General features: G+C 39.2%; 1 protein-coding gene across 2 annotated transcripts in view; it reads right to left on the minus strand.

Annotated features, from left to right (window-relative positions):
- The window catches only part of LOC310961026 (synaptic vesicle membrane protein VAT-1 homolog), a 243107-nt gene extending 232011 nt beyond the window's left edge, over positions 1–11096 (minus strand). For both annotated transcript variants that reach the window (XR_014593618.1, XM_083932939.1), the window contains exons 1-5: positions 10538–11096; positions 4751–4958; positions 2200–2370; positions 1937–2026; positions 814–1049 (exon numbers count right to left, since the gene is read on the minus strand). Coding sequence is in view for 1 of the 2 variants with exons in the window: in XM_083932939.1 (XP_083789065.1) it covers positions 814–1049; positions 1937–2026; positions 2200–2370; positions 4751–4958; positions 10538–10930 (1098 nt within the window). In the remaining variant the exon portion in view is untranslated. The remainder of the gene's footprint in view (positions 1–813; positions 1050–1936; positions 2027–2199; positions 2371–4750; positions 4959–10537) is intronic.
- Between the last annotated feature and the right edge of the window lie 960 nt (positions 11097–12056).

The following is a 12056-nucleotide window of genomic DNA, read 5'->3' on the forward strand; positions in this document are numbered from 1 at the left end:
ACCGCACTCCTGTATATCCTTGAAGCCAGCCATGGAAACTTGAAACGCAGAGATATCCTCGTAAGTAGTGGACAGCAACAATTTAGATCGTCACCTAGCAACGACCCTTGAGTACCAACTCATCTGAAGGGGTGGGGGTGGGGGGTGGGGGGTTGTGACTCAGAGGAAGCTTCAGTGGAGCTCCTCCTGTGAGACGTACATTCGTCTCATGTCTGAGAGCACTTTGAGTGTGTAGCTGAGAAAACATTAAGCACTTATTTTGCTTTCAAACCTTTAAGAAATTGTTCGATGTCTTGCTGAGGCCTAGCTGAGAAGATTGATACCATGTCTGTTAGATAAATATGAAGCCATAGCCAGCAGCTGGTTAGCTGAGCATAAAGACTGGAAGCAAGTGGAAACAGCTAGCCTGGCTCTGTCTAAAGGTCACCTCTAAAGCTCACTATTTGTTTAATCCGCACCAAAAAACAAAAAGAGTAAAACTTGTGTGGCATTCAGATTTTTTTTTTACCTTTGGACAGAACCAGGCTAGCTCTTTCCTCTTGTTTACAGTCTTTGTGATGAGCTAAGCTAAGCTAACCATCTCCCGATTCTAGCTTTATATTCAGCTTACAAACATGACGAATGGTATCAATGTTCTAGTGAAGTGAATTTCCGAAAATCATGTTCTTCCTTTTTTTTTTTTAATTTTTAAAGATAGTTTCCTTTAACTGATAAGATTGATACTGTTTCCCCACATCCCAGTCAGTCCTATCATGCGTGTCTAAAAAGCAGCACCTGTTTCACATTTTAGATCGAACGCATGATCAAACTGACCTCTTCAAAGTGATAACATGAGTCGATGTGGGGCTTGATCTTCCCCTGCCCGTAGAGCTCCAGCAGCTTGATCATAGTCCTGCTGATGAGCTCGTCAGGGATGTAGCCCAGGTGGAAGCCGCAGACCGCCTTGTTGGACTGCATCAGTTTGAGCGCGGTGAGAGAGAGCTGGTTGTACCAGGTCTTTGCCAAGGCCAACAGGTTCTTCTTTTGTCCCGTTACACAATTGGCCGCACCTATAATGACATACAATGCATTAAAACCACAGAGATGAATTTATAGCTATTTATAGCTTCAATGTGGAAAACTTTAGATGAAAACATTTTTTAAGCGCTTTCCCAATTCAGTTCGGCACCTGAGCATAGTATATGCTATCCTCTGTGTTTTTCTTTATTATTTAAAAAGATAATATTGTTCCCTTTTTTATTTCTAATGAAACTTCTTTTGGATGTGTGAGCGTTGTAGGCCTCTGATTGCTGTCTGTCAGTGGTGGAGGACATTTTCAGATCCTTTACTTAAGTATAATTAGTAATACTGCAACATGAAAATACTTGATTGCAAGTAAAGGTCCTTTGTTCAAAATGTCTATAAAAATACATAATTATTATTGCCAAACTGTACGGAGAGTATCAAAAGTAAAAGTAATGAAAAAAAAAGGTCCCTGTGAGTGTACCATTCCAGGATATATTATACAGTATATTATAGATTATTAGTACTGATTACTGCATTAATGTAAAATCAGCATTTTACTGCTGTAGTTGGAAGAGGTGGAGTTGGTTAAAAACTATACTGTTTTGTAGTTTAATCTGCTGTGTACTACTGTAAAATTTAAATCTTCAACAGAACTTGTACCTAAAGCTGTCGCATAAAAGTACAATATTTCCCTATGACTCGTAGAGGAGCATACAGTAGCATCAAATTTAAATACTCAAGTACCTCAAATTTGTACTTAAGTACAGTACTTGAGTATGGGTATTTAGTTAGTTTCCACCTCTGTTACCATTCAAGTAAATGTAACAAGTAAATTGATCAAATTTTGCAAAACTGAATCATTACAAGTAGTTAAATGTAAATCATTTAACAAATGCATTAAAACGTGTTTTCCAGTTTTCAGATGTCTTACCAAAGACTATAAGCGTGCCCAAAGGTTTCAACAAACTGAAGCCTTTCTGGGTGTCTGAGCCACCGAGTGGGTCAAGGACGATGTCAACTCCTGCAGAGAGACGGAATAAAAACAGGAAATGGATTGGAAGGAAAAGCAAAGGTGATGAACTTTTCCTGAAAGAAAAGACACCAACCTATTGTTAACAGGCCAGGCAAGAAAGGATTTGTGTTTTCTGTGCTTCAACACTTGAATGTGCAGTACAAACACTTGTGTTTTCTTACCATTCGGGCTGATTTTGCGGATTTCCTCCACGTAGTCTTTGGTGCGGTAGTCGACGGGGTGAGTAACCCCGCCTTGGGTGATGGTCTCATGTTTGGAGGCTGATGCTGTGCCAAAAATGGTCACATCTGGCACAGTCTGACAAAGCTGGGTAGCAGCAATACCAACACCACCTATAGATGTGCAGACATGGCCATACACCGGCTTTAAGTGCTTTTTCACTCATAACACCTTAAAAGGATGTTCTGTGGCTCGGTCATTCAGATCTCCGCAGCCAAACATTGTTCAAAACCACAGAACTTTATTTGAAATGCTACTGGAGACCACAGACGAAGACAAGCATTGTTTCAGAATTTTGGGAAAATAATGCACAAAAAACATACAAACAACAAACAAACAAAACAAAAGCCATAAAAAACATGAAAATATTTCACTCTGGGTGCATTCCAATACCCATACTATCTTACTTAGTAGTATGACAAAAAATATATTAATAATAATGTCCCAATATATAGTACGGTATGTCAAAATACAGTATAAGTATCAGCATGTCCCACTGCATCTACTTGCATTTTGCAGTATACAAGCCGGCATTCTTTACTGGCTCATCCGACCCACAAATCTCTATGCATACTGCATGCAATAGTGCGTACTTTGTAAGAACCAGCAGCAGTACATAGTGAATGCAGATATGTCTAGTATATGTGTTACTTTCAGACAGACAGAATAAGATGATTGATCAACCGTTAAAATAGAGGAAATGAATATGGGAAAAAGGTCATAACATATACGGTATGCAGTGTCTAAATAGTCAGGGGCAGGGTTGTTCTACAGAGGTTGGTGATGTGATTTTAAGGTGGATGAAACCGTGGAACAAATACAAACAATAATAGCAGACCGTGCGTCCTGTATACTAACAGGGTGCTTCACACTGATGGCAGCCTGAGTGTGCAGCAGGCTCACCAGTAATCCGTGCTGCCCTCTGCTTCACCCGGCCTCGTGTGGCTGATTCATACAGGTCAGCTGACAGCCACCCACACACTCAACACTGAAACGGGGCCTTTGTGAGGAGGGGATGCGGGAGAGCACTGGACCGTGATGGTGGATGCTGATATTAACTGACCTGTGTACTTGGACTCGAGAGTGGTTGACAAACACTGAGCGATTTGAGTTACTGCGGCATTAACATCTTTTATAAAAAGGTATAATAAATAACTTCAAACAAACAAAAGATAAAGATGACAAAAAGGCATGAGGTGTGACTCAAAGGAGTCATTTGAGCTGCTATGCAAAGCTCTAGCATATTGAATACGTGCTCAATTGTTTCAAAATAGATGCTGCAAATAATTGATTAAAATAAATAATGTAGAACAAATTATTCTTTTAACCATAACCATCTGATATGAGTTTTAAAATTATACTTAATGTGTCGTAACTAGTGACTACAAAGCAGGCTTTTAGTTTGAAATATTCATCTCTAATGTATCTATGCTCTTGTTTATACACTGTGTTGAAATTCCCAGCACTCCTATATTACGTAATACGCTTATAACTGCCATCCTTAAACAACTCAAGTGCACATTATGTTGTCTTGAAGAAGTTTCACCGCCCGTCTGAAAAGTTTTGTGGTCGTCACACCCTCAAGAGACGAACAACTGAGGGCGTGCCTCTACCGCTCAGGTTAAAATATTAAATCAGATAACATAGCACATGATTTATAATAGAGAGCATCTTGTATCACACCAGTACTAAAACCCTTCATCCAGTTAAAATATAGATAAAAAACGACCAAGATCTGAAAAGTGTATCGCAAAAAATGTGGCTTAAAACTGGATCACCTGATGACAGCTTCTGGTTGACAACAACAATGCAGATATAAGAGGATGTAACGGCAAATGGACTGTTACCTTAATTAAAATGACAGATTTCTGTGGTTTGAACGTTGTTGGACGGACACACACACACAAACACACACACACACACACACACATTGTGTGTGTGTGTGTGTTTAGATTTAGTTTGCGAGGATCGCTCGTGTCTAAAAATTCCAATTTGGGATCATTTATCATGTATGTTTATACTGTTAATATATTTTTTACATTAAATTCAGCATATTGTCTAATAAACTGAATAATGGCTTCCAAAAATGTTTTTTTCTCTTTTCATTATTGTCCGACTCTCAAAATCTAAATATTTTTTAATAAACAATGCTATAAAACACGGTGTGGCAACTGCTTATGAAGCTGTAGCCCGCATTATGAAGAAATGATGATTTAATTATCAAAAGTGTCATTTAAAATGGCATTGATTCTACATCATATTTGCACACAGAGGAGAAGAAGCCAGACTTTGGAGAAAGTACAGCTATTCATTTGTTGGATTTTGTCATATTTGCAAGTGACACTGATCAATTCTAGAAAACAAAGATGACTTCATGATTTGTTGCTTATCAGTGTGTCAGGCACCGCTGATTTTATTTGGACTAAATGAAAGGAAACGATGCAGCGTTCACAATAAACTCCTCAGGTTTTCAGTATTCTCTGTGTTTCTTACCTGCTGCCATGTGGATGAGAACACTCTTGCCCCGCCGCACGTTGGCCATCTCAAACAGCATCATGTAGGCGGTTAGGTAGTTAACGGGGATAGCAGCACCTTCCTCAAAGCTCATCTGCTCGGGCATGGGGAAGGTGTGGTTGGCGGGCACGACGACCATTTCCTGCCACATGCCACTGCGGCTCATCGCGATGACTCGGTCCCCCACCTGAGGAAAGACAGAAAGTTACTGAGGTCATATTGGTGGTGATGCTGATTTTTGTAAAATTTCAATATAAAAAAAAATTGCGAAACCTATTTGGAGGGAAATACCAGGTCTTATAGTAGTTTCCCATCACATTTGCAGCCCACCTTACTGCACTGTCAGACCAGGACGACATGCTTTTGTGTACATTTTGATCACATTACCGGAGTTAATATATTTGACATCAGTTGATAGTAGCCTAAAGTAAAGTACACCGGCATTCTGTTTTTGCTAGCTAGCTCCATTTAATTGATACTTTTTAATGAATCCATTTCCATTTATTCTTTATTGTAAAACATTTCATTTACAAGTCAGTTGTTCACTTTACATCATAATTTTACACACAGCACACACTGTCATCTTGGAAGCACCTTTCCCTGTTAGTTTCACTCATTTTACACTATGTATTTGACAAATGAATGCATTACATCTGTTTTGATATAGTAAAAGGTTAGTTTCTAGTTGCTATCTGCATATGACGTGAGCAGATAACCCCGATATATCCATTTTATTCCTGTTAATTCTCCTAAATCCCTTTTAATTCACTTGAATATTCCCAGAACTTTGCCCCATAGTCCTGACTCGTGGCTATATGGCTATAAAGGGAAGGGTATAAAACAGATGTTGTGTAAATATTCAACACCACTTAGAGCTTATCTGCAGTGCCGTCAAATGGCAAATTGAGGTCAGGCAGGCAGGAAATCATCTGATGTATCTTTGAGGTTGAATGACATGAGGGCGAGCTATTACACTACAGCTGTGCTCTGTCAACAGACGCATTCAACCTTACAATGAATGAACGGGACGGATTTTAAAGAGGCATGTTGAGATATTTGGCGTGTTACTAAAATTCTTTAAATATTTAATGTGTCCATAAGGACTACATTTGAACTCCTGAGATTATGGCTGTAACAAATGATTATTTTCATTATCGATTAATGTGACAAGTACTTTCTTGACTTCGGCCTATAAAACAGTGAAGATTGCCCATCACAAGTGCCAAAGGTGGCGTCTTCAAAGTGTATGATTTGTCTGACCAACATTTTATAATCGAAATTTGATTTACTTTCATACGACACAGAAGAGCAGCAAATCCACATATTTGAGAAACTGGAACCTGCAAGTGAAAAACTATTAAAATGATTATAAATGAATTTCCCTCTGGTTGAGTGATCTGCTCAGTTTGTTGGTTTGTCTTTTCTTTCTCCCTACATCATTCTTTTTTAGTGTTCAGAAATGTTGTCCTGCCCCTTGTGACAAGCTCGAAACACACATATTTAAAACAAGACTATATAAAATCCTATTTCTGTTCAAATGAGCTCAAACAAGGTGCCTTGTGGGAAATGTTGTTCCTGCTTTGTGTAATGATTTTCACTAGGACGAGCCATTATGAAAGCAGCAGTGGTGTTGTGAAACTTGCCAAAGAAGTGAAGGGCTCAGGAAAGAAGTCTGATTGTGAACGCAGCACTGCTTCCTGTTAAAACAGTCTCGAGAGCTCTGAGCCACACCCACTTCCTGACACACACTAAACCCGTCACAATAGACAGATGATACACACATTTACAAACAATAAAAACAAACACATTCTACATATGTCTGTTAGAGCGAGATAACCAGCTTTAACTTCCACCTCAGATGACTCAGATGCTCCTTTTTTGGGGGGTTGATCAAATTTCTCAACCTTTGGTCTTATGAAATACTTTCAAACTCCCACTGGCTGACCTAAAAAACGCATGATAGTCAATTTAAAAAAGGCTGAGCTCAGTTCCTGGAACGCTGGCATGAACTGAGGTAACTGAAGTGATCTTAAAAGTGGGACAGTGAAGTCTGTGTGGAGACCTGCTGCTGAAACTTTCAACAGGAAACCAAGTGAGACAGTAACAGTTTTACTGCAGTGCATTAAAATAAAAACACAGTGTGGGTCACTTCTTATCGTCTGATGAAAGAATCAACACTTCATCTAAAAAGGAGAAAGTGTCTTCTACAAGAGTAAATTAGGTCTTTTTGTTGTTTATAATAAAGATGGATCGATTATTCAAATTATGTTAATTCTAAAATGTCCCTGCTTTAATTGAACTTGCAATATACTGAACTGAATTACAGGACACATTGCTACACATCCACTCATCACACAACATTAACTTGATTACAGAGTTTATCGGCGGAGCAGATGGTGTATTTCTTTCAAAGTGTCCGGTTGGTTTAACACAGACATTAAAGCTCAATCTTCCAAAATGTCAAATCAAGCTACGATGCATAATCTTTGACTGCTTTAAATCTAGAAACGTCTGTGAAGAGGTAATGGTGGATCGATGAGTTGTAATAGGACCCCACATCCCACATCTGCTCTGTCTGCTTTCCAAGCGTCTCATGAGCCAGCCACACCCTCACTGTCCCCCTCTGGAGAAGCCTTGCTGCTGGAGCCCGAGCAGCGTGTGAGCCTACGTATACCACTGCAGTCCCACACAGATTCTTACACCGACCTTCTTGAATCTTAACCCAAGAGTGTCCATTTCCCTTTTAAACCTCAAACTTTTAGTGCTTACATTTTGAATTCTTAACCTTGTTTCCTGCACTGCTGCATGTGGTGTTTTGTGGTTTGTGTTTTGCTGCTTCCTTCCTTCCCATGAAAAAAAAAAAAAAAGGTTTTGGGAACACACCACTCCTCCTATATGATTCTAGCTCTTAGAAATAAAGAGAGGGATGGAGGGAGCAATAACAGGAGGGTTGGATAAGAAATTCCATATTGACACAGAGGGATATGGAGGACCTTCGGCAATACAATAGCCTAGAAGAGACGGGTCTTTGAGCCTGGCCCAGCAATGCTAATTCATTATTCCCTTGCTGTCATTGTTTGGGGCTGTCCATTCATGATTAAGATCAGCGGTTCTTATCAGCTGACCGTATCTATCCAATAGCACAGTGACACACCTACATTGTTAGCCCTTCGTGGTGCTGCTGCCTCCGCTTGAATATGATTCTATCTCTGCCTTTAGTGCGTTCATGCGCTGATATGCAGGTGGTACGTTCACGGCTGTGCTATTTCGCTATTTCAGATCGGTTCTCCTCTCTCAACAGGAGTTTACTGTCAACTGTCATTTTAATGCAAATCATCACGAATGGCAAAGCGCTCCCGCACCTTGCTATCACCGCCAGTCTTGCAAATTCACCAGCTCCATCAGCCACCAGCACCACCAGTGTCTGGAATCCATAATCACCCCTCGATTACAAATCTGCCTGTAGAGTCCAAGCACCAAAAACTTTCTGCCAAGACTTAATTATCTGTCATCTGTTCTTGTCTTCATTAACTTGTCTCTCCTGCTTGAACTTGTCTCAGCTGTGCGCATAAAGATGCACAACATGTCGCCCAGATTTGTGCCGTTCATGTATTAACATTACATTCCTGTCACAGAGCTAAGCAGCAGATTTTGTGGGGAAACATACACCCAGTGGAAAACCTACAGCTGCTCTGAAGTTATTTCCAAAAAGACTCTTGTCACAATCTGGATGAAAAGATATTCCATACAAACTGAGCTTTGTCATTCCCGGCAGCCATCTTTGTTTGGATTAGAGGCCCAACTTGGGAAACAGGTTAAAAATCTTTTTTTTAATCTTGCAACAGACAGAATATTTTCCATCTAGATGGTTAGAAGAGTCTTTGAGGAAACTGTAACTCAAATCTACTGTTAATATATGAGAGACACAAACTGGAGCTAGGATGCACAATGATTAACTGTGCAAAGCTCCCTGAATGTTTCACTTCACCTGAAAACATTGGCAAGGACAACAGATCATGGTTCAACTTATTCAGATCCAAAAGCAAAAATGGTTTATGGAAGAACGACTTGAATAAGTTCTGCATGGGAGTCGTCTGTTGCTGAGATTAAAAAACAAATTAAGGCACTTCTTACAAACCCAATGACCCGGCTGAAAAGTCCTGTTACTCATTAAATTAAAGGAAGTGCTTCATGTCGTCCATTGAATGTTCACATGCAGAACATAAACAACTAAGTAGATTCTTTGCACCAGTACAAGTAAACAAAACTGAACGTCAAAGTGAAAACTGGGCCGTTTTTGTAAAGCTGTGACGATGAAGTCATGGAGGTTGCTTGCAGTGAGTCACTATGGTTTGATCCACCATACGTTGTTGTAAAAATAAACCCAGTATACAGAACCAAAGGCCTCTGGATGCTCTGGGATCAGCCCTGCAGTATCTCCGGACCTATTTTATCTGCAGAGAATCAGGTGCATGTGTGCTTCATATAGCCCCGTCTGCAGCTGACTGGATTTAAAGGAGGCACTGAAACAACGTCTTAATATTCTGTACCTTTTTCATCAGACTCAATAACTAATTAATTTAAAACTCTATAAAACCTGACCTTTGGAAAGCTCTTATCAAGGAGAAGCTAAATGTACTCCTGTGCCGGGAGAAGAGTGTAAACACACTTCAAGGACACATTGTAAATCAAATACTGTAACTCCTCATAATGGCAGCATGTTGTTGCAGCAGGAAAGACGGTTTCCACCCTGTCTTAAAGGAAGATATCACATTACATCAGTGGATTAGACCAATGGAGGTTATTTATCTGCCATTTCACTCTGCGGGTACATCATCTTGCACAGAGATGTATCCAAACAGAAATGCCTTTGTACAAACAGACTGCAAGGTCAGATACAGCGCTGGAACAATGAATCGATTCAATGATTATCAAAATGCCAACCGTTTATTGGTTTCAGCCTCTTAATTGTGAGGATTATCTGCTTTACTGAGTTTCATATCACTCAAGGTTTGAATATTTGGGCATTTTGTTCTGAAAAAAACAACATTTTGAAGACATTCCCTGTGGCTTTAGGAAATTGTCGTCTTGCATAGCCAGGCCAATCTCCAGATCGCTGTGGTCTACACTGGCTTATCATTCTGGGATAGAGTAAAAAAAAACAACAACAACAACACTGTGGCTTGTTTGTATTTCTTTAAACCAATCACAAGTGTCTTGGGCGCAGCTAAGAGGGCGGTGCAAAATAAATAACCAGACTCAGAATATTAATGTTGACTGTGAAAAATAAAAAGATTATTTGGGTTTTTTACAACATGGAGAAGACAAATACACATTTAACCCTACTCTTTAGTAATTGTTTATTATTTCACAGAAGAAATGGTTCTCCATTTTATGAATAAGCTGTTCTGAAAGCACCCACACACACACACACACACACACACACACACACACACACACACACACACACACACACACACACACACACACACACACACACACACACACACACACACACACACACACACACACACACACACACACACACACACACACACACACACACACACACACACACACACAGACACTACTGAGAACCAAAAGGATAGACTCAAAAACACTTGAGTAAACTCAGGTATAAATCATGTTGTTCACTGGTTTAGTGGCATCATCGTGTATGTGTGTGTGTGTGTGTGTGTGTGTGTGTGTGTGTGTGTGTGTGTGTGTGTGTGTGTGTGTGAGTGCATTCAGCAGGCTTTTACCCACCTTCCTGTCTTTCACATCCTCCCCGACTGCTTCAATGACCCCGGAGCCCTCCATTCCTAAGGTGACAGGCGGGGCGGGCAGCAGCTCGTACAGCCCTTGTCTGCCCAGCAGCTCGGCGAAGTTCAGCCCGCACGCCTGGACGCGCACCAGGACCTCTCCTGGCCCCAGCTGCGGCCGCTTCTCAGTCTTCACCTGCAGCTTGACTTTATCGTAGCCCCCGTACCCCGTCAGGACCAGAGCCCGGCAGGGGAGAGGCTTCTCCTCGGCTGCAGGGCTGCCCCCCGCCGGCTCCTGCGGCGGGGCTTCTGCAGCAGCAGCGGCCGGCGGAGGCTCATCGGGCTTCTTCTCCTGCTCAGGTTGTTGCTGCAGAGTTGGAGCCTCTTCGCCAGACATGATGACGGGGATGATGACCACTTTCGATGAGCTTCAGTCCAGATTAATATTCGCAACTACAAAAATAAAGGTTAATATTTCAGGTTCAACATGAAAGAGTTCTCCACTGAAGACAGGCGTATCTTTGTAAAATGAGATTATTACTGCGGGGTTTCCTGTGCGTGCGCTCCGCTCAACAAGTGACCAACGTCAACGCAGACTCGTGCAAAACATCAGTTCCGGTATTGCTTTTCACAATAAGACACTTCCTGCTTAGTCAAATATATATATATATATATATATATATATATATATATATATATATATATATATATATATATATATATATATATATATATATATATATATATATATATATATATATATATATATATATATATATATATATATATATATATATATATATATATATATATATATATATATATATATATATATATGTATATGTATTTATTTTTTATTTTACATGTAGTATAAAACAACTCGATCATTTCAATAACAATATATGTTTACATTTTTATTTAATTGTACATATAATGTATATGAAAATAAATGAAAGAGACGTGATAGGCCTATAAATCATTATAGCATACAAGTAATGAAACACACAAAGAACATAATATTAATAGGATTTATTAAAGGATTGTGCTGATACCATGAAGAATCTAATTTAGAAAATTACAATTAAAAAAAATATTAAAATAGACTTATAGAGAGATTTCACCAATACAAAAAGAGAAAAAGAAGAAAGGAAAAAGTTTTGATTAATTAAAATGTATGGTACTTATATATTTAATCTATTAAAATCAGTCTGAGCAATGTGATGAGGTCACCCTGACCCAGGACATTTAGACTAGGCATATTTGCTTTTGGATGATAATAATAATAATACATATAATAATAATAAAAAATACTACTAATAATAAATATAATATAATAATAATAATAATATATACACACATATGTATATATAATATAATAATAGTAGTAATAATAATATATACACACACACATATGTATATAATAATAATAATACAACAGAAAAAGTTTATACAAATGCAAGATGAGGTTTAATAAATAATTAAACAGTGTCTGTGTGGGTTTCACACATTACTAAAAAAAGTAT

The sequence above is a fragment of the Echiichthys vipera genome (assembly GCF_963691815.1).
Source record: "Echiichthys vipera genome assembly, chromosome: 18".
NCBI lineage: Eukaryota > Metazoa > Chordata > Actinopteri > Perciformes > Trachinidae > Echiichthys > Echiichthys vipera.